The 24,002-nt window shown below is 41.2% G+C and overlaps 1 protein-coding gene across 1 annotated transcript in view; it reads right to left on the bottom strand.

The window, feature by feature from the left end:
• Window positions 1–17,742: 17,742 nt before the first annotated feature.
• Window positions 17,743–24,002, bottom strand: part of LOC115458253 (vomeronasal type-2 receptor 26-like) — a 41,723-nt gene continuing 35,463 nt past the window's right edge. Inside the window, exon 7 of the mRNA XM_030188115.1 lies at window positions 17,743–18,728. Coding sequence (XP_030043975.1) covers window positions 17,743–18,728 — 986 coding nt within the window. The remainder of the gene's footprint in view (window positions 18,729–24,002) is intronic.

Genomic DNA, 24,002 nt, shown 5'->3' with positions numbered 1-24,002 from the left:
ACCGAGAGGGGGGTCTTGAGGAGGGGGTACTGTCACGTCTGTGGCCGTGACCACCCTCATACTTACCCTGTTTCTGGGAGTCAGTGGCTGTGCTGGCTTCTGCTTGTCTCTGTGTCTGTCTCTGTCTTAGTTTCTCTCTGGCTCTGTGTGCTGATTGCCCTACTGAATCTCACCTGTGTGGGCTTTGCCTCTTCCAAGATGGCTGCCGCTTCCTCCTCCTTGCCAGTATCCAAGATGGCTCCCGCTGTTCCTTCTTATGGGATGACTGCTTTGTGTGTCAAGCCTCTGTTTGGTTGCAAGGTGATTGCTGCACCTGTGGCTCTGGTGTTGAAGGGCTTTATTAGTGACTTGGAAACTACAGTCCTGGCTTTTGCATTGCCATTCCCTCCGCAGTGCTTTAGGTCCCGAGGTTAGTGTGCTGTTAGCACCGTTTGCTTTCCTTGTCTTTTGCTCTGTGGGTTTTCAGCCCTTCTGTGTTTATTGTTCTGTGGGCTTCCTACCCTTCTGTGTTATTTGCTCTGTGGGTCTCCTACCCTTCTGTGGGTTTTCAGCCCTTCTGTGTTTATCGCTTGTGGGTTTCCTGCCCTTCTGTGTTTATTGCTCATCTAAAGGTCCTGGTGTATAGAGTGCTCTGTACACAGTTTCAGTGTTTGCTCTGTGTGAGTTTCTTTGTTTGACTAGTTAGCTTAGGCACCGTCTGGCTTGTAGCCTGTGCCTAGCTCTGCTAGTCCTCTGTGTTTGTTTCCAGTGCTTGATTAGTTAGGTTCTCTGTGTTTGTTTCCAGTGCATGATTGGTTAGTGCTAGTTCTCTGTGTTTGTTCCTAGTGTTAGACTAGCCAGCTTAGGCACCGTCTGTTTGTTAGCTTGTGTACAGCTTTCCTAGTTCTCTGAGTTTGCTCTGTGTTTGTTCCTAGTGTTTGACTTGGTAGCTTGGGCACAGCTTTGCATTGTCTGCCTGTGTACAGCTTTCCTGTGTTTTGCTTTATGTATGTTTCGTGTGTATGACTGGTTTGCTTGGGCTTAGCTTTCCTACTAGCTTGTACAGTTGACTAGTCTTCTTGTGTTTAGCCTGCTGGTTTTCCGTGTGTGTGTCTTTTGCTTCTGGAGCTTCTGCCCTTGTTCTATCTGTTGCCAGTACTCCTTGACACTGAGGCTCCAGCTGTAGTCTTGTTCCTTGTCCTGACCATTGCTTTGAATCTGCCTGCTGCCGGAAACCAGACTTTCTCTGCCTTGCCTTCGCCTAGGTGCCAGGGGGCACCCCTGGACCTTTATTCCTGCTGTTCCTGTAAGTCCTACCGGCTGCCAGAACCTGAGGGCTCAACCCGAGGGGGAAGGCAGTCAAGTGTAGGTGAAGCCTAGGTCCAGGGTGTTCCAGTTCCGCGGGTTCCGCTCCAGTGTGTTCCAGTCCAGCGGGTGTCAATCCTGTTTGTTCCAGTCCTGTGGGGCCACTCCAGTGCGTCCAGTCCAGCGGGCCCCACTCCAGTGCGCACACGTCCGGTGCGTTCCAGTTCTGAGTATTCCTGTGTAGAACTCCAGTCCGGGGTTCCAGTCCAGTCGTGTCTCATCTCTACCTTGTAGGTGATCTTGCCTGCCACTGCCGCTCCACGGTAGTGGCCCAAGGACTCACGAAACCAGTGCTCCCGGGGAAGAGGCCTGACAGTGTGCCAAGGTCCTCGTGCACGTGACATCAGGAGAGCGAACTATCGCTCAGTCCGTTAGAACCTTTGACCCCAACGCTTTCGCACGCAGCCGGAGGGGCTGTACCGAATCCAGCTTCCAGCGAAGATTCGAAGGAGCGGCGTCCCCAGGAAACGAGTGCGAAGCCTGGAGAGATCTTGAGGCTAGCTGAGGGAGACCAGCGAATCCTAGAAACGCCAACGGGGGTGATTATGGAGGCATCGCCTGTAACATCTACGCCAGAAGAAATTTCTGCTTGCGTATTGGCAATACAACCCCTAGTTAAGCTCCCAGTAGTGTCGCTGGAGTCAATTTGGACAGCATTGGAATCTCTCCACAAGGTCTATACCTTTTTTATAACATTATCCTTGAATAATGCTTCACAGATAAACTCTTTCAAAGGACAAATCGAGGGGGTAATATTAAAGCAAAATAACTTAGAGACACAAATTGGGGAAATATCTCAACAACAGACCCACATGTTGGGAAACTGTGCTTCTTTTCAAAGGAAAATAGAAAACATGGAAAATTTGTCAAAAAATTTGAATCTACGATTGCTAAACTTTCCAAAATCTCAGTTTGTTGTTCCGAAGGATAAATTTGCCAAGTTTCTTAAAGAGATATAACTATCCAGATCAATCAATTCCTCCTCTTCAAAAAATGTATTATTTGGAAATGAAACCTCCCCCTTCTCAAACTACATCTAAACAGGACATTTCTCCTGAAAAGTTGGATTTGTCGGACTTTTTAGAGCGGTCTGTTGATAATACAGAGACCAGAGCAACTTTAATTGTATCATTTGTTTTTTTGCAAGATAAGGAATATTTACTGAGACTTTATTAAAAAAAAATTCATCCTGACTTTAAAGGAGGCAGGATCTCTGTTTTTCCAGATATAGTTCGATGGACTCAACAAAGGCGGAAAAAAGTTCCTGGCTATGAAACAGGAATCTTTAAATGCTGGGGCAGTTTTTCAGCTACGATTTCCTTGCAAATGTATTTTGATATTCAAGGATAAAAAAATATATATTCTTTGATCCTGAACAATTGAGGTCATTCCTTGTTAAGAGGATAGGCCAATGTTAAATCCATCTTGGTTTTAGGTTCTGTAGTTTAGGAGTGCCACTGCTTGATATTCCTATATTTCTAGTTAGTAATACCATACTTCTGATGGTTTTTCAATCTTGAATCCCACCATTTTATTTGTGGACTGTTGTAACCAGATTAAGAGAATATTTGATTATTTGCCATATTCTTTAGTGTATTTGTATTGTATCTGGTGTATCTTTTCAAAGATGTATATTATTTGTGTAAACATTTAAAATAATAATAATAAAAACAAAAACAACTGTAACTGTGAGGCATAAGGAAGCTTAGGTACAAAATAGATTTTAAAGTCACCCTCAAATAAGACATGTCACCAGGAAGGGAAAGGATTTTTTGAGAGTGATGTAATGAATTTACTAGATTATTGATTTTGCAGGACCTAGGAATATACATTTTGCTAGCAGAAACTTGCCCAACAGTGAGAAGCAGATTTGGCTCCTTCTTCCCCATTCTGACCATTGCCAGTTTGAATAAATGAAATGTTAAGTGGTCAACCACTACAGCAGGCAAAAGTAGAGGCTGACTGAAGACGAATTCACCACTGGAGATGTAGTCCAAAAGTCTTTTATTGATGAAAATAAAGAAAAGACCCGACACGGGCTGTGGTTCAGCACATACAAGCGCCTATATCAGGGGTCAAACAATAAGTTCTAGATGGAGGTGCAGGTACACAGCTCAGCGCGTGTACAAAACTGGAGAACTTCAATAAATCTGAGAACTGAAAGCGAGTGGACAAACACTTGCAACCACTGTAGGAACAAATCATGCGTGATTTGTTCCTACATTGGTTGCAAGTATTTGTCCACTCGCTTTCAGTGCTCAGATTTATTGAAGTTCTACAGTTTCATAGACGCGCTGAGCTGTGGTCTTGCGCCTCCATCTTGAACATATTGTTTGACCCCTGATGTAGACGCTTGTATGCGCTGAAACATGGCCCGTGACGGCCCTTTTCTTTATTTTCATCAATAAAAGACTGTTGGACTACATCTCCAGTGGTGAATTCTTCGGTCAGCCTCTACTTTTGCCTGCGGTATTCTTTGTTGTAGAGGGATTCCCTGCATTGAAGTGGTCAACCACTGCCTAGCAAAAGAAGTCAGGGCTAGTACCACCAATCTCCAGTGGCAGGACGCACCTTTCCCCAGATGATAGTCCTCAGTTCTGTACAGATTGACAGTTAACAAAAGAGCTTGGGTTTTTCCAAAGACAGACCATCTATCCTAAAACTCCTAGACAATGGCCTTCCTCAAGTACTGGGCAGAATCTTACAACTGTCATCCGGAACATTCCTGAATATATATATCTGAGAACCTAGCTGTCAGAATATTTGACCAGCTAAATCAGTACAAACTCACTTTATCTCTAAGCCTTCATCTAAAAAAACAGATAAATCTTGTTCCAGCTTTTTCTGCATTGTGTCTGGATTACTACCCACCAGGTGCCCTTAGTTCCTACAGAACACCAAGATACTTATAAGTAGACTGCACTTCTTCTTCTCTTTCTCTCTCTCTCTGGGCTCTCTTTATCTGCAACCAAGACAAGACCCTCTTCATGTTCCATACCCATCCACTTCGATCAGCATCAGAGAGCAGAAATAATACATCTGGACCCCACTTCATACTGAGCCAGTATAATTAATAATCCAGGGCGCACTCAATATTTATCTTACTGGATATTTCCTTTGCATGACAACCTAAAGCTGAATACTATAATCAGTTTATTGCCTGTCCATATCTGTAAATAATCTTGCTATGCATATAGGACCTCTTTTACTAAACCACGCTAGTGATTCCTGACATGGCAAAGTTATCACAACCCATTCATTTTGAAAGGGCTTCCTTGCATTTGCTGCATGGGAATCACAACTGCAGTTTAGTAAAAGAGACCCATAAAGAATAAGAAACTAATCCTGCCTTTAATTTTCTGAGTGTCATTCTTTAAACATTGTGCACTGCAGGTTTCAGTGCAGTGCAGGCTGGTGGTGTTCCCCAACACTTATATATGACCTTTCTCTTATATAAATAAAATGTTTAACACTTTGAATTTGTTGCCAACTATAGAACCTATACACTTGTGTGCAAGGACACAGAAAAGCATGTGGACCAAAGTGCCCCTCTCAAGTTTACTTAATCTGTGCAGCTTGGATCGCATGAGAAAAAATCCACATTATCTTCAATATATTTCCCTTTAAGGAAGCCAGTCTGATCAGGATTAGCACTGTAGCCAACATTTTGCATATGTTTCAGCATCCTGAATAAAGAGTGAAATGGGCCTATAGTTACTAACGCAGAAAGAATCTTTCCTGAGCTTCTCCAAGAAAGTTACCATCCCCCCTCCAGCAAGATAATATATAATTTCAACAAATGTTCATACAATATTTTAGAAAATTGTAAAATTCAGAAGTGTACCCATCCAGCCTGGAAAACTTCTGATTCTGAAGAGATGGGATAATGGTTTGTATTTGCTCAGTCTTAGAGAGTGCATTCAAAGACTGCCCCTTCTATGGTGATTGTAAGGCAGACGTATTGCATAAACTACAATTAGCTCAAAATACAGCAGCTTGACTGATTTATGGAATGTCTAAATATGAACAAGTTACGTCAATAATGTTAGTGCTGATTGGCTGCTAGTAGAAGCATGCTCTGTTTTTAAACTTTCTGTGGTAATATTTTGAATAGTCTATGGCATGTTGCCAAATTATATGCAGGCATGATTCATTTACCAATACGCAATGCTTCTGTTCTAGCCAGAGATTTTTTAAGGATACATTACCCATCATGTAAGAAGATTATTTATAAGTCTGTATATTCATTACATTTTTCATATCAAGCTTCTAAATGGTGGAGTTCATTAAAGGCTGAAATACAAATCCAGGGTAATTTTAATGTGTTCGGCAAAATGTTGAAAACCTATTTTTTAAAGGAATGTTTTGTAAACTAATTTGATTAGTTGCTAAAGTCAAAGGTTGTAGAGTGGTTCATATTTTATTTTTTTGTATTATTTTGATGTTGTATGTAAACAAACATTGAACTTGTGAGTTAAATGTGGGATATAAATATTAATGTAAAGTAAAGGTACTTTTTGTCTCAGTAGTTTCCCTAAGAAAACATGGAAATCTATTTCAGATGGGGAGCATTCAGAAGAATACAGAATACAATGGAAATGAGTGAACTCTTCAGCAATCACTGTATCATCTGTCACCAATATCTCAGATGAATCTCTGAGAGCTGCGATGTAAGTACAATATTGTTTTCCCTTTAAGCATCTGAGCCAATAGTTTGCCTGCTCGATTGTTCAATTTATGAATTCCTGTTATTCACCATCTCAGGACACATTGAGGCATAAGCTGCCTAAAACTTTCCCAATGAAATATTATAAAATGCTACTTAGTGAGATACAAGTAAAGTCATAAAAATACTTACCTGTAGCATACATGGTTCATATATTTCAACATAAAATGAGGTATGTTATCTAACGTGGTGTAGTCAGACATCTGAATTATCCCGCCTAAGAGCAGATCCCCTTTCTTGAGGTAGATGGCACAGTTATGAGTTTCAGGAGAACAAATAGACCTCATTGTCTGAGTCTGAGTACTTGGATTTGCTGCAGAAAGCAACGAGAAGGCCTCTTTCATTACCAGCAACAAGAGATGTAGGATCATTTCCTCTTTAACAAGAATGAAGTCACAATTTTATCATATAATAGTCTTGAATGATTCACAAGTTACTGGTAAAGTGAGCAGAAAAAATACTGAGACTAGCTTTTAAAATGTTGTCATTTGCCAGCTCCTGCAAAACCTGGGATGTAAAATTCAAGCAACTGCTATGAATAACCCCATCCTTTGTCCCTGCTGAACTCTAATTGCAGGTCAGATAAGTACAAATAAAGTCCACATGAGTAATAGGCTATTTCATCATATCTCTTGTGAACTGGAAATAAAACCTTTAAATGTATATAATAATATAGTGTTTTAGCAAATTCATGAGAGAGAAAGCAACTTTGAACATGTTTTGCTGTAATGTCTGTTTTGAGATATTTCTGGCTCCTTATACAAAGCTGTACTAGTTATTCTGGTGCAGCAAATGTGACACTGCCCATAGGAATTGAATAGGCTTCATTGCATTTGCGCTCCATAATTGCTGGTGTGGCTTTGTAAAAAGAGCCCTTAGTAATGAAGGATACTGTGACCTTGAAAATGGAGGAAAACAGTTTAAACCAACATTTCAGAACAGGAGATCATACAGGACTGTATCATGGAGTTACTTTTGGAGGTTAGCATAAGATACATATTTCAATTGTTTAATCATCCTTCCCTCTCATACACAATCATTTAGCCACGTCTCACATGATACACAATTTAATGGTATGGAACTGGAAAGAATAAGTTAATTTTCTAAAAGGAAAATAGCTCATAACATAGGCATTTGCACTCTCCAATCTTTTTTTGAGCAGAGTAAGACAAATAGTAAACAAAATAAAGACTCAACATCAAAATGGCTTGTGGCAAGCATCTGTCCGCAGCTTTATTAACTTCCAATTAAAATTCTTCTTAATCTTCCCAAAAGATCAAGCCAAAACCAAAGAACCATGTTCAACTTTCAATTATTATAACAAAGTATAATAATATGAAACAGTTAAGAAATGTACCATTTAGACAATAACAAACTAACTTAAAAAGCACTAAATTCAAAATGGCAGGGTTCGCAGTAATGCCAAACCCTGTCCTTGTCACTCAAGGGTTCATGGTGGTACTGCTCATGATCCCATTGCTTCCTTCACAAACTTCCAACTCAAAAAATATACCAGATCCGCCCTCAATTTATATTATTCAGGGTCCTTTTACAAAAGCGCACTAGCGTTTTTAGTGTGCCTTAAAAATAAGTGTGCACTATACACTACAGATGCCCATATATTACTATAGGCGTCTGTAGCATTTAGCATGTACTAAAAATGCTACCACACCTTTGTAAAAGATTATCCTCAATGTGGAAAGCCCAGAACATTTTCTGCTGCGACAAACTACTCCATCCCCAACCCCAACTCCCTTGACCCTATTAACCTATTGGAACTACAAGGAGGGAGGGAGGGTTGACAGCACTTGACAGCCCTGGCTCCCCAAAAATCTGACTCTTACCCTACCAAAAAGTCCCTTCTCACACAAGCTTTTCATTTTTCTCATTGGTGCGCTATCCCAGCCCAGCGTACAAACCATTGCTATCCCTTGCAACCTCAAACCTATACCTTCTCTCCCTCCTCCACCCGTCACCACACTTTAATTATATTAGTAAGAGAGAAAGGAGGGATAGGCTCAGCCATGGCGGAGTGGGTGCCAGCTAATTTATGTTTTAGAATTATGTTTTACAAACCACATGTTTTAAAATGCTATTCTTATGTTCCTTGCGACCACGGTTTTTGAAACTAGCAATTTAGTTGCATCACTCAATATTTTACTCTGTTGGTATTTGCATTACCGAGGACACTGTCTTTTAGTATTTTTTCATATGCCTTGTAAAGTGTCTGCATGAGTTTGTGTCCACATCCATCTGGATTGATTTGTTGACTCCTGAGACAGGTGCCCTGATGTCGAAACACAGATCTGCATCGAGTCTGCCTTGAGTGAATTCCTTCAAAAAGGCAGTAAATAAATCCTAATAAATAAATGAAATAATAAAGATGCTTTTTACCCTTGAGTTGGAATTGTATTGTTCCTCCCCTACTTTTATGTTTACTTTGTTAGGGTTTTTTTTTACTATGCCACGGCACTGTTTGTAGCTCGTAGTAGAAATCAGCTGGTGTTAAACACTGAGATGGCCATAGGAGTATAATGGGCATCTTGGTGTTTACTGTAAGCTAAAAATGCTACCATGGCTTAGTAAAAGTGCCCCTTAGGTAATAACTATCCAGACATTTAAAAAAACACCTGTGAAGCAGTTCAGAGGAAGGTGACAAAACTGGTATGGGATTTGTGTCAAAAGACATTAGAGAAAATAGTTGAAAGACCTGAATATGTATGCAGTGGTTCACAAACCTGGTCCTGGAGGCACCCCAGCCAGTCAGGTTTTCAGGATATCCACAATGAATATTTATGAGAGAGATTTGTATGCAGTGGAGGCATGCATGCAAATCTTCCTCATGAATATTCATTGTGGATATACTGAAAACCTGACTGGGGTGCCTCCAGGACCAAGTTTGGGAACCACTGCCCTAGAGGAAAGAAGGGATAGGGGAGATATGGTACAGGTGTTTAAAAACATTGTACTACTATTGTACCTGTAATGCCAGGATCGAAAGAAAAGGAAATTGATAGGGTCTTCCCTCCCATGATAAGCAACAAGCATCCTAACCAGGATCTACCTACCCTGATTAAAATGGTGGTGCCTCAAAAAGGTTTACAACTTCTTGATTTGGTAATGTTAGCACTCTCCCAAATCAAGCTGATGGTTCATGGCAGTGTGCAGCCAATTTCTGTACTGAAGTCAGACATGGCAAATATTAGTGCGCAACTGCAGTCTTATGGAGTATGCACTTCTAGAAGGCAGAGTTATGACACTCAAAGAAAATGCTTAGATTATACAATGACAGACACTACTGGAAACAATTCAATGTGATATGAAGGATGCAAATAATCACAGTTTCTTAGCCCTGCCTGTAGGTGCAGGAGGCATGACCCTGATAGCCATTGTTGAACAGTTTCTTCTGAAAGTTCTAGGCCTTACCTTCCAAAACCATTTGAAGTGGGACGGGCCAAGAAAAATCTGCCTAGAAGACCTGACTCTCATTAGTTTAGTTTAGTTAGTTTATTTATTTTTTTATTTGTTACATTTGTATCCCACATTTTCCCACCTATTTGTAGCCTCAATGTGACTTACATAGTACCGGAGAGGCCTTTGCAGGCTCCGGTGTGAACAAATACAGGGTGATGTTGTGGTAAGATCAAGTTCATGTGGCACAGGCACATTAGGGAATTGGAGAACGGAAGAGTTGTGTTATGTCCATTACGTGCTTTAGTTTGGTAGTGTTGCAGAGATTAGGCATTTAAGTTGGATCGGTAGGGTATGCCTTTTTAAACAGGTTGGTGTTTAGTGATTTCCGGAAGTTTAGGTGGTTGTACGTCATTTTCAAGGCTTTTGGTAATGCGTTCCACAGTTGTGTGCTTATGTAGGAAATTCTAGATGCATAAGTTGTTTTGTATTTAAGTCCTTTGCAGCTTGAGTAGTGCAGATTTAGATAAGATCGTGTAGATTCGGATGTATTTCTAATTGGTAAGTCGATCAAGTCTGTCATGTAACTCGGGGCTTGTCCGTAGATGATTTTGAGGGGCATAATCGAACATGAAGGCCTATCTCCATGGGCGTCTATGTCCGAAAACGGGTAAGTGAAGAGGCGGGACAGACCGTATTATCGAAAACATGGACTTTTTCAGCTGGGCGTTTGTTTTTTTTTTTTAGCGATAATGGAAACTAAAAATGCCCAGCTCATAAACGTCCTAATCCAAGCCATTTGGTCATGGGAGGGGCCAGGATTTGTAGTACACTGGCCCCCCTGATATTCCAGGACACCAACTGGGCACCCTAGAGGTCAGTGCGGTGGACTTCAGAAAAAGCTCCCACATGCATAGCTCCCTTACCACGGGTGCTGAGCCCCCAACCCCCTCCCCCAAAACCCACTACCCACAAATGTACAACACTACCATAGCTCTTAGGGGTGAAGGGGGCACCTACATGTGGGTAGAGTGGGTTTTGAAGACCTCCCATTTACCAGCACAAGTGTTACAGGTAGGGGGGGATGGGCCTGGGTCCACCTGGCTGAAGTGTACTGCGGTACCCACTAAAAGTGCTCCAGGGACCTGCATACACGCAGGCCTCTAGGACTTGTTGCTGCTATATAACATTGGCACACCAGTTGACACCTGAAGACTAATCTCTCCGAAATCGTCCTTTATTGGAATAAGCACGCTTACAGTTAACTGCAGATCAGAGGTTGTGCCCCACTGGCAACGAGTTTCCCTGGTACTGAGATGAGCAGTAGGTCAGAGCTGGCAGAATGCTGTACAATGCCCTCTTTCAGCCACATTCAAGGTAAGAACTAAGTTCTGTAACGTGGCTAACTCGTGAAAGGGATCTAAAACTGGCTTACAAAAATGGCCACTACCTCATGGACTACCGGAAACAAAACAGGGCACACTCTGACCCAGTAAGCAGAGGGAAAAGCACCATGGGAGTAGAGCCTACCAACTACCAACATCGTGAGCATGTAACACAAGCTAGTGGAATCACGGAGCCCAATACCCTACACCCACCACAATGCATTGCTGATGTGACTCTGCAGTGCCCTTAACAGAAAAGGTGTCACACTCACCCAAGAGCCACATCAGAACCAGGGAAAGGCTGTCAGAGGATAGAACCCATTCTGCTGTCATGGAGGTGGGTACGGCATTTGAGGCTGGCATAAAGACTGGGAAAAAAGTTTTTAAAGTGGGTTTTTTTTGGTGGGAGAGGGTTAGTGACCACTGAGGGAGTCCAGGGAGGTGATCCCCAATTCCCTCCAGTGGTCATCTGGGCAGTTGGGGCACTTTTTTGGGACTTGTTCGTGAAAAAAAAAAGGGTCCAAAAAAAGTGACCCAAAATTGCGGTCAAAACGCTTTTTTTTTGATTATCAGCTAAAGACGCCCATCTCTCCTCGGCCAATAACCACGCCCCAGTTCCGCCTTCACCACGTCTCCGACACGCCCCGTCAACTTTACCCGTTTCCACGACGGACTGCAGTTGGAAACGCCCAAAATCGGCTTTCGATTATACCGATTTGGGCACGCACGGGAGAAAGACGCCCATCTCCAGATTTGGGTCGCAATATAGGCGTTTTTCTCTTTCGATTATAAGCAGGATTGTGAACCAGGGTGCAGATTTTGAAGGTGATGCATTCTTTGATTGGGAGCCAGTGTAGGTTTTCGCGGAGGGGTTAGCGCTTTCAAATCGCGTTTTACCAAATATAAGCCTAGCTACCGTGTTTTGAGCGATCTGAAGTTTCTTTAAGGTTTGTTCTTTACATCCTGCATAAATTCCATTGCAGTAATCTAAGTGGCTTAGTACCATTGATTGTATCAGGTTGCGAAATGTTTACCTTGGGAAGAATTGCTTCATGCGTTTGAGTTTCCACATTCAGTAGAACATTTTCTTTGTTGTGGATGCCACTTGGCTCTCTAGTGTTAAGTTACGGTTTATTGTAATGCCTAGGATTTTCAAGCTGTCTGAGATAGGACGGGTATGATACTTGTTGGGATGAGAGGATGAGACAATGAGTTTTTTTAATTGAGTTTTAGCTGAAATGCATTTGCCCATGAATCCATGATGTTCAGGCTGAGCTTGATTTCGTTGGTGATTTCTTTCAGTTTGGTTTTGTAAGGAATGTATATTGTGACATTGTCTGCATATATGAAAGGGTTAAGGCCATGGTTGGATAAGGACTTGGCAAGTGGGGTCATTATTAAGTTGAATAGGATCGGTGATAGAGGCGATCCTTGCGGTACTCCACAGTCTGCTTTCCACGGTGATGATATGTTTGAGTTTGATTTTAATTGATATGTTCTTTTGGTTAGGAAGCCCTTGATCCAGTTAAGTATGTTTCCACCAATCCCGAATTTATCTAGTAATCTTATTAATATATTATGGTTTACCATGTCGAATGCACTAGACATGTCGAATTGGAGGAGAAGGATGTTTTTGCCTGTTGCTATTTCCTGCTTGAATTTGACTAGAAGAGTGAGTAATACTGTTTCCGTGATGTGGAGGGAGCCAAAGCCTGACTGTAATTCGTGTAATATTGAGAATTTGTTTATGTAATCTGTAAGTTGTTTGGTTACCATGCTTTCCATCAGTTTGACCACCAATGGGATAGATGCTACTGGACGGTAGTTAGTGTTTTCGTTTGTTTTTTTCTTGGTATCTTTTGGGGGAAGAGGCCTTGCTGAAGCATGTAATTTAAGTGGGATGTGAGGTCTGCTATGAAGTGGTCAGGAGCGGATTTCATTAGGTAGCTGGGACAGGTATCTAGTTTACAGTGAGTGTTGGAAAACCTACTAATCGCCTGGGTAACTGTTTCGACGGTAAGGAGGACAAAGTTTAACCAGGTCCGATCTGCCGGGTATTCTCCAATGGTTGGGTTCAATTCATTAAGGAAGTTTTCAATGTCGGTGTTGTTCTGAGGTAGCTAGCGTGTTGCGTAAGTTTTCAATTTTTTCATTGAAGTACTGCAGATGGGATGTCTGTATTCGTGGTAGTGACCAAGCTGGTGTCTAGGAGTTTGTTCACAAGATGGTATAATTTCTTCATGTCTTTGTAATCTGTCCCTATTTTGGTTTTATAGTATGATCTTTTGACTTGTCTTATTGCGTATTTGTATTTTCTTTGTATTTGTTTCCATGTGTTGAGTGTATGTTCATCTTTTGTTTTATTCCATGCTTGTTCGAGTTTCCTGGTTTTTGTTTTTAACTTTTTCAGTTCATCGTTGAACCATGGTGTCGAGTTATGCTTGCGTGAGGTTCTTGTTCATAAGGGCACAATTTCATCTAGTATGCTTTTGCATCTTTTGTCCCATTCTATGAGGTGGTATATGGAGTCTGTTTGTGTTGCCCATTCATTATTGTATATTAGTTGCCAGAATGTTTTCATGTCTACTTGACCTCTTGTGCTGTAGGATGTGTATTCTAGTATTCGTTGTATACCCTTCTTCCGCCAATGTAGGGATAAGTTTAGTTTGTAGTGGTCGGTCCAGGGTGTCTCTGTCCATTTCATATTTGTTATTGTTATTTTCTGGTCTGTTGAGAATTTGTGTGAGAAAAGATCAAGTGTGTGCCCTTTGACGTGGGTTGCTTGCATTTGTGGCCATTTGAGATTGCATAAACGGAGAAATTCCTTACATTCTAGTGCATTGATAGAGTTCGGGTCTTCCAAGTGAAGGTTGATGTCTCCTAGTACTAGTGTATTGGAGTTGGTTACACATGTGTTTGAGATGAAGTCCATGAAGTTGGTCTGGCCTTCGTTCCAATTACCTGGAGGTCTGTAAATCAAGACACAATTCAAAAGATCGCGTAGGGTTTTGTTGTAGATTCTGATTGAGGCAATTTCAAGTTGAGGTGTTATGGACTCAGCAGTGGTTTCGGTGGTAAAGTGGGGTCGATAGATTAGTGCTATGCCTCCGCCTCTCTTTTCTTTTCTGGTCCAGTGTGTGATTTTGTATCCTGCAGGGCACAGGTCTAGGATTACAGGGTCCTTTTGGTCATGGATCCAAGTTTCAGTGAGGAAGAGTAGGTTGAGGTTTTCTGACATGATCCAGTCTGTTAGTATTGCTGTTTTATTTACAGCGGATCTGGCGTTGACGTAGCCCACTTGGATTGTTTGGAATGGGTCTTCTGTATTTGGCGTTATGTGGACTTTTGTTAGTTGTCGTTTCTTTGTTGAGGTGAGTTTGTTTGGGCCCTTCTTTCCTTTCTGCTGTGGTTGTTCGCATGTAAGTGTTCTTCCTTTGTTTAGCTTGTTATCAGTTTGGTGAAGTGTGGTGTATTTGATCAATCTATGATGATTGTGTAGTATGGATAAGATGTTGTTTTCTGCAAGTGGGGTGGTTAGTGTTAAGTAGATCATTGTTAAGGAGTAGATTATTAGGAGTAGTTTGAGGGTATTCATTATGGTATATATTTCCTGCGATCCAAGATGGTGTCTAGCTGAACGGACGTGCGCCGAGCTCTCTCCTCCCTCCATTGAAATCTGTACACGGAGATTTGCTTGCCGTTATGGGCAAGCAAAAAGGTAAACCCAGTGCACTTGTCTCCGCGCGCAGGGTGGAACCAGCCCCGTTACGGCAGATGACTCTGGCAGAGATGGGATTGCTGACGCCGGGAACTGGCGGTCTCGCTACGGGCGGTCCGGAATATCTCACTGACCTGAGCGCTGAGGGAGCCTCGTTGAGCCCTCCCCCAATGGCTGTACCCCCAAGGCCAGGAGAGAGGCAGGAATCAGCGGTGGAACGGAGCGTGGTATCCGGAAGTCGGTCCCCTGCGCTTGTTTGCGGAGACCCCGCTGCTTCCTCAACGCCAGAAGGAACATCGATGCAGGCAAGTGTACTGCCTGCAGTGAATCTGAATGCGTCCTCCGTTGTGCTGGGAGAATTGAAAAAACCTACAGCTATTACCCTAGAAGTTCTATGGGAAGCGATACAAGGCCTAAATTCCAACGTACAACAGATGGCCCGAATTCTAACGGGAGAATTGGCAGAGGTAAAGCAAACTCAAAAGGATATTTCTCTTAAAGTTGCAGAGCACACTTCTAAAATGAATGTTTTGGACAATGACTTAAAGGCAGTGAAATCTTCAACAGAAATGTTGATGAACAGTTTTAACTTTCAGCAGCGTAAAATAGATTTCCTTGAAAATCAAATTCGCATAAATAATATACGTTTTCTTAACTTTCCTAAATCTCCACTCATCCCCGCACTGGAAATGTTGAGGAAATATGTGCATGAGATACTGGGTGTACCCTCTGAGGGATTCCCTCCTATTATAAGAGTACAATATATTTCTGGTGCAAAAAAGGGTGATATTCCTCAAAATCTTCAAGCTGCTATAAATCTAACTGACTTCCTGGAAAGTTCTATGGAGGTCATAACGGAGAGAACCACACTGCTTGCTACATTTGCACTGCAAACAGACCGTAATAACATCTTGAGACTTTATTTCCGCCATATGAACTCCACTTTCCTTGGGTCTAAAATACAGATTTTCCCTGACTTCTCTAAGGACACTCAGAGAAGAAGAAAAGTTTTTCTGTTATTAAAAGAAAGAGTTCTCCGTTTAGGTGGAACTTTTCAATTGAGGTTTCCCTGTAAATGTCTTATTACTATTGAATCTATATCATATATATTTTTTGACCCAGGAAAATTACAAGAATTTATTACCTCTAAAGAATAATGTTGTAATAGGCACTGTATTAAGCGCTATTCGGCTGCGACTCTTCGCCATTTCTCTCTGTTCACTTAAATTTACTACTTTTTGATTTTAGTTATTTTCCTAGATCTTGGATTACAATTTGTGGACGATATAATGTAAGATAATTTCCGTTTTGATTTAATTTCCTTTATTGCTCATCTTGATTGATTTATGTTTGTATTGCATAAATGTAAATTTGAAAAAAGTATAAATAAAATAATATATTTCCTGTGGTTACTATTAAGACCATGTTGCCCCAATCTGCTCTCCTCACAATCCAGCCTTCTCCGGTTCATCAAATGCAGTGCAAAAGGCTCCTTCTTAGGCATGCCCGTCCTGTTGAAGTTGTCTTCAGTTCACTAGCAATTATTCAGTTTTTACTTTGGTTTTTACTGTCAGGCCTTTCAAGCCTTGTCAGTTGTAAAGTCTCAGTATCTTGAAATATAATAGGCACTTTACTCACAGTCTGGTGATCGGATGCGTTGCCCAGGATAAGTTAGCAAAGGTGGTGTAGCAAATTCCCAGCATTTGCTACACCACTTTTGCTCACTTAGCTGATCAAAACGGTTTACATAGTTAAAAAATTAGAAGAAACAGAAAGGAACTACAGTAATCATATAGAAAAGATAAAGACAAACCATTTATATAAGTTGATAGGAACAAGGGAAAGGGGAATAAGAGGAAAAGGTCAGAAAAAAAGAGGGGGGGGGGGGGGGAGTAGGGTACACCTATAACAGAACAGTCAAAGAAGCCTGGCTAGGTGGTATCATTTTCCATAGATACAGTCTATATAGGAGACATTCTTATAGCTTGTTATATCTATGGGAGGGAATGCAGATATGCTAATATTTTTCTTAGGAAATTCATAAGGGGAGAGTTGTTTCTGTTATAATATGTATTTGAGCTAGGGTGTGCAGGACTGGTTCTGGGAGTATGATTGGTTTGTGTGCATGATCATATGTTAGTGTGTTTGGGTCTGAGTGGATGGTGGGATAGGAATTTGTGGGGTGGGTAATACTTTGTATAATGTACTTCATTCTTCTACCTGGTTCTCTTAATATATGAACTGGCTTCGTATAGAGGCATATTTTCAAAGCACTTTGGGAGGCTAAGTTCCATAGGTTTCTATGGAACTTTGGGAGGCTAAGTGCTTTGAAAATGAGCCTGATAGTATCTGTCAATTCACCATTCTGTACAATGCGACAGTTTAAAGTCTTTTCCTTGAATGTGAATGGGACCAACCACCTGAATAAATGGAAGAAAATTTTGTTGTATTTTAAGGAGACAAAGGTTATTCTAGCTGGATGCTCGCAAGCCCTCATTGTCATGATCATGGGTTATCTGCAGGACAGATATACAGCTGGTGATTAGTCCATGTGCCACTTGACCGAGAGCAGGGCCAAGGATGGAGGAGGAGAAATAAATCAGAAGTTCAGGAGGAAGGAAGAGAAGAAGAGTGCCTGGTGGATGTTGCTCTCTCAGAGGAGTTAGAGACCTTTTGGCCTAAACATCAGTGAACTGAATTCGTTGTGATAAAAGCTAACAAGGTTAGTTCAGTTGTGACTCTGTGGATTCTCCAAAGACTGTGTAACCAGTGCACAGAGCAAAGGCCTTGGACTTTATTCCTGAACAGGTATAGACTCACAGGTACCTCCTGGAGTCTCAAAGGAGGAATCCAATACACCACCGAAAGTCTGGAAGCTATGGACTGCAAAGGGTGAGAGAAGCAGAATTTTCCTTCCTATAGTACTGAGATAGCTAGTTTATGGTTATTGTCTGTAAGTTATATTCTGTTGTCCACATATGTACCTCTACATCACTGAATAATTCTGCAACCCGTGTAACCATGGGAAACGTCCTAGTGTCACCTCTTGCACAGCCCCTGACCTGTCCACCTTTTTGGTGAGCAATTGGAGATAATATTCAGTGGCACTACCCAGTTTACTGCTTCTGAATATCAGCAGTTGGGTGGGTCAGAACAATTTAAGCATACTTGAGCCTATTTGGCCTGCTTAAATCACTCTGAATATCAGGTCTAATATCTTTACAATTTAGGGTTTTTTTTTTGAAGATTTGTTTCCCAATTAAATGATCCCTTGTGTTCAGGTCAGGCCTCAGCAGAATAATGTAGCACTTAGGGAAAAATATAAAGCCCAATAGTCCAGCACTGGAAGCCAGAATTGCAAATATCTCTACAGCCACCATGTATTTGCCTTTGGTACTCTGATATGCTGGGATAAAGGACACCCAGACACTGCAGAATAACAGCATACTGAAAGTGATATGCTGAGCCTCATTGAAACTGTCAGGTAACTTCCTAACCAGGAAAGCCACAATAAAACTCAGAAGAGCCAAAAAACCAATGTATCCAATCACACTATAAAATGCAGTGGTGGATCCTTCATTACACTGTAAAATTATCTTCCCTTTTTCAGACTGTGTGTCATAGCCTTGGAATGGAGGAGAAATGAGCAGCCATGTAGTGCATAAAACAATTTCACCCAAGGAACAGAGAAAGACTAGGTAGGTGGAGACTCTTGTTCCAACCCACTTGTTTAACCTGCTGCTTGGCTTAGTGGCTTTGAAGGCAAAGAGAACCGTGATAGTTTTTGCCAGCACAGAAGAAACTGCAATTGTAAAAATAATCCCAAAGGACACTTGTCGGAGCAGACAGGTCACTCTTCCAGCAGGGCCAATAAATAGCATGGAGCAGAGGAAAGACAGAAAAAGGGAGATGAGGAGGATGTAACTGAGATCCCGGTTATTGGCCCTCACAATAGGAGTGTCTTGGTTTTTAATAAAGATTCCAAATATCATAGCTGTGATGATGGAGAAGAGAATAGCAATGGATGCCAAAACTGTTCCCAAAGGATCATCATAGGACAGGAATTCTAAAACTCTGAGGAGACACTGATCCTTCTTCTCACTCGGCCATTGATCTTCAGGGCACTTTACACAGTTCTCTGCATCTATGGAAGAAAGTACATATTAACTTTCTGTCTAAATATTTCTATTCGGTCCATTCAGACATTATAAGAAAAGGGCAAGACTAGTCTAAATGTACAATAATATTGCTGTGTGAAAATTCAATAAAAATTCAAAGGTACTTTTATTCTCTATAGTCTGTGCAGCAGCCTTTCTGTTTAATCATATTTTGAGAGCTTCTATAGAGTTTTGCTTTATTTCATTTTGCTGGTCAATTTATCATACAGAATGCTGGAGAAGTAGGCTTTCTTCTTTCTATCTGCTCCTCTCTGCTGTAGAAATTTTCATAAGTTCAGACTTGCATTTTATCTATGGTCACAGACCTGACCAGTGAAGGTTCAACTCCTCCACATGTTACATCATCTGGAATGGACCATAGGAACAGGTCTGGCAGAAGGTCTATTCAAATGGCTCACTTTAGGGTAAGAATGTCTTGCATCTGCTTCCTTTTGATTGTATAAATATTTGGTCATTTAGCAATATTCAAAACCATACTAACTACCAGGCTTGAATATTGACCCAACAGCATTTATTTCTCACTTTCCAAATGTAATACCTGGCAGACATTTCATCTGCAATGTCTGCTGGTACTTTTGTACCCATGCCAACCACAAGGGAACTGATTAGGGATGCGCAGTTATTTAATGTTAAATGAGAAATATAAATGACATTTCCCATGTCATCTCTAACCAGAAAAAATAGGACCAACACAAAGAAAGTTCATTTTTCTTCTTGTAGTGTTACTAGTTGCCAGGCATGAGCCAGCCTCAAACTAGTGACCACTGGGTTGGAAAGCCCTGTCTCCCAGAAGAAGATTTTTTCTGCCTTTTTTGGCCTCTGGCTGTGTCTTTCAGTTATGGTAATCTTATTTCCTCTTTCCTAATTGCCCCAGATGACAGGCTTAGGTATTTTGGGGCTACTGCTCAGCTTGTTTGCCATGTTTTCATCTTGTCCAACTATGCATTTACATAGTAACATAGTAGATGACGGCAGAAAAAGTCCTGCACGGTCTATCCAGTCTGCCCAACAAGATAAACTCATATGTGTATACCTTACCTTGATTTGTACCTGTCTTTTTCAGGGCACAGACCGTATAAGTCTGCCCAGCACGGTCTATCCAGTTGGTTCTGTTTTTGCCTTGCCTCCTGATACCTCAGGATTCTAGCTTCCTGTTAAGCTCTTTCCTATCAGTAATCCTTGTTAATAACATTTTTGTTGGATTCACTTCTGGGAGGTACGGTGACATTAACACTTACCTTGAGCAATCCTAGATTTTGTCTTGGTTTTGTCTAGTTTACAAGCCTGAGAACCCTCTGTCTATTAGCTGCCCACACATCTGACTATGGACTCTCTGAATGAACCAGCTAAAGTAATGGTATTGATAGATTGCTTAATCACCTAATTAAAAAAAAAAGCTGATAGAAGGACTCAGCTAAATTTGAGTATCCATAGTAGCTTAAACAGCGATGCCAAGTTACCCAGTTCAAGGAAGGAGACTTTTTGGATAGTCCTGGTTTTAAATGTCAGCAAACAACAAGAAAAAGGGTCTGCCTTATGTTGAACGTCTGGGAGCTTTTAATCCATTAATAAAGACTGTATTCTTTTACAAGGTCCGTATTTTCATTTTGTTCTCCGTGCTGGTTTTAAATGTACATCCTAAAGTATTGGGGGTTTGTAGTTCCTGATTCAACTCATATCAGTGTTGCAGTACCCATAATGCATTGTAATGTGGTGAGAAGCCTAATTTTAAGAATTTTTATTGAAACATCTTTGACTAATCATTAGAAAATCTGAAGACATCTTCACTCTTATAAGCTTCAATAAATTTCAATATATTGTATATTTTATTTCTATTTTAGACCCTAGCACTGACGCAGCATAGTGAAGCATGGCCCATGTTGGCAGGAGGTATGATATATGTTGAAATGTAATGAAGTTTATATGAGTGAAGATGCTATAAGATTTTCCAATGATTTGTTGAAGATGTTTCAATAAAAATTCTTAAAAATTGGACTACTCACTTATTGAAGATTTGTTATAAACAAATACAGTGAAAGGGTGATTTATACATGTAGGATATACGTCCACTGTTGTAGAAGTGTTCATCAGAGTATTTAATCTTTGATGTATAAACACAATTGTCATATTAGATCATGCTTCCATTGTGCTGACACTCAGTAGCCCATCCTCAAATTTTGTTAAGTCCCCTATATGGAGAATTAACCATCATACACTAAATGATGCTGAATTAACCTTCATACACTAAATGATGATCATGTTAAGTCCTGACTTCACAAATTTATATCTGAGTTATTCCAATTTTAATTTTAACCAGATTGTGACCTCAGCTTGGTTTGGGAGGCTTTCAAAACCTCACTTTGAGGTGAATTAATCGCAATTGCTGCCTTTCGTTATAAAAATGCCACACTCACTACTTTGGAAAATCAAATTAAGGAATACAGTGCAATCCGCTTAAGTGCAAGGGTCTGGGACCAAAGAAATACATGCAGTTAACCGGAGCGTGCACTTAACCGTTTTGTCACAATGAAGCTTGCCATCTGATAAACATATGTACAGTACTATTTATTATACATACAGTATACAGTCTCCGTTAACGAACGTTATACAGTCTCCATTAACTGATGTTAGGCTTACTTGAAGTAATCAGTTATAGTCCTCTGTACACTATTGGGTCTGTGAGTTCCATAGACTACGTCTGCTAGATGGTAAAAACTGTCATAGCACTGACATCCAGTGGCCTCCAGATAGGCCCACATGGTGTTGAGATTTTCCAGCGCTCTTGCAAAAGTGACAGGAGGAGGTTGTTGAATTTCATCAGCATGTGCCTTGCTGCTCATTTCATCATCTGTTTTATCATCGGCCGTTGTTGCCCGCGTGTAGGCGCATATCTTCACATCAGTGCTGTCGTCAGCTGTTTGTAGATCGTAATCAACAGCTACATAGCGATGAAACTCCTCTTCAGTAACACCGGCTGGGTTGTCAATAACCTGTTCATCTGACGCGTTTGCAACAGCTGCATCTATTACGTCCCTCTTCACATCCTTAACAAAGCTTGCCCGCTTGTAGCAGTTCACAATGGTTGCCTGTGTAACATGATTCCAGGCTTCTTTCTGCATATGTAGGGAATCCAACAGTGATAGATTATGAGCCAGTTCAACAGCATGTTTATCCTTGCCAGTCTGGTCATCCATAACGCTCATCAGACGATATAGCACAAGAGCCCAATAATGTTGTTTGAAATTGGCTATTATGCTCTGATCCATAGGTTGGATCAGAGAGGTAGTGTTCGGTGGCAGGAAGACTACCTTGATGTTAGACAGTCTGACATTATCCCTGTGTGCAGCACAATTATAACAAAACAACAAAATCTGACACTTTTGTGCCCGCATTCTAGTGTCTAACTTCTTTAGCCACTGCTTCCAAATTTCCCCAATCATCCATGAATTTGTGTTAGCCTTGTATGGCACAGGAAGTTGCTTAACTTTCTTGAAGTAACGGATCTATTTGCTCTTTCCAGTGACGAGGGGTTCCAACTTCTCACTCCCATCCATATTGCAGCAAAGGAAGATCGTCAGTCGGTCCTTCGACATTTTACCTCCAGTAGTTTCAGCATGTTTGAATGCAAGTGTTCCATCAGGAATCGCTCGCTAGTAGAGACCGTTTTCATCAGCATTGATGTATAAGATCCATCATTTACAGCCAAGCCACAAGATACCACCGTATCTGCTCTGACCCAGGGGACAGACAGACACCTTAAAAGCCTGACTGCATCCTTCAAACAGAAAGGCTACAACCCCAAAATAATCTCCAAGAATATTGCCTCCTCCCTCAAAACACCCAGGGAGAATCTGCTACAGTACAAGGAGAAAAAAAGCCACAGACAGAATCCCCCTTGTGGTGACATACAATCCAGAGCTGGAAAAACTGAGGAAAATCATAAGAGATCTACAACCTATACTCCAGGAGGTTGAATTACTGAAAGAGATATTCCCATCCCCACCAGTAATGGCCTTCCGACAGCCACCCAACTTAAAACACAAGCTAATCAGAAGTAAACTTCCATCACAGACTGAAAAGGAACAGAAGGGCACACTTCCCTGTAATTTATTCAGTTGCAAACTATGCCAAAATATTTCACAGGACCCCACAGTCATTCATAAAGAAAAGATATTCAACATAAAGGGATCTTTCACTTGCTCATCTTCCAATGTGGTATATATCATTCAGTGTAAAAAATGTAACGAAGGATGCTATATTGGAAAACAGGCCAGATGCTTAAGACAAGATTCAATTTACATAGACATCACATGAACAATACTGGTGCCAGTAGGGCTCCCACGCCTGTTGGTCACCATTTTACAGGACCAGGACACTGTACCTGTGACTTCACAGTGAGAATCCTGAAAGGTAACTTTAAAACCATACAAGAACGTAAGACCTTTGAAGTCAGAATGATTGAATATTTTAACACCCAACAGAAAGGACTTAACAAGGATCTGGGGTTCCTAGCCCATTATAAACCATAAAGCTGTATGTCTCTGTTGATCACCCCACCCCTCACCTATCCACATCCATCCTGTTAGAATATCAGTGATATGCTTTGATGTCCCCATGCATACCTCCTACCCACCCCATCCTCCCACCCTGTCAGACTGTCATAGTAATGCTTGAATGTTTTCACTTATATACACTGTCAGCTAGCACATTTGCTTATTTCCGATCTGACGAAGAAGGGCAACCTTCGAAAGCTAATCAAGAAATGTATTAAGTTATGTCCAATAAAAAAGGTATCATCTTATTTTCTTTTCCATGTTTTATTTTGTTTGATTTCTATTGATAACCATCAGCATTGAAAATGTCACGAGGTGCAAACTCGTTCAAGATTGTAGGTAGAACTGAAACAACCCAATTTTCAGCACCAAAGTCATCAGCGTCTTGTTTCTCACCATGCTGTTTCTTGAATTTTATGTTGTTCCTCTCCTTCCATCTTTCCAAACATCCAACAGTGGCTTTGAATTCAGTTAGTCCAAGACTTTGAGCTAGCTGATTACCTTTCTCCATAAGCAGTGGACCACTGACAGGAAACTGTCTGCTCCTGACTCGAGAAAACCACAGAAGAAGAGCATCTTCTACCTCCTCAGCTTTTCCCGCCCGTTTTCGTTTCCGGTGTGGATTTGTATTGTTTTCCCAGTCTTCCAGAAGCTGTCTCTGATTCTGAGGCTCTTTAACTGATCCCT

This window comes from Microcaecilia unicolor, chromosome 14, assembly GCF_901765095.1.
Source record: "Microcaecilia unicolor chromosome 14, aMicUni1.1, whole genome shotgun sequence".
Taxonomy (NCBI): domain Eukaryota; kingdom Metazoa; phylum Chordata; class Amphibia; order Gymnophiona; family Siphonopidae; genus Microcaecilia; species Microcaecilia unicolor.
Note: the sequence above shows the minus strand (reverse complement) of the source record. Positions and strands in the feature narration are given on the sequence as shown.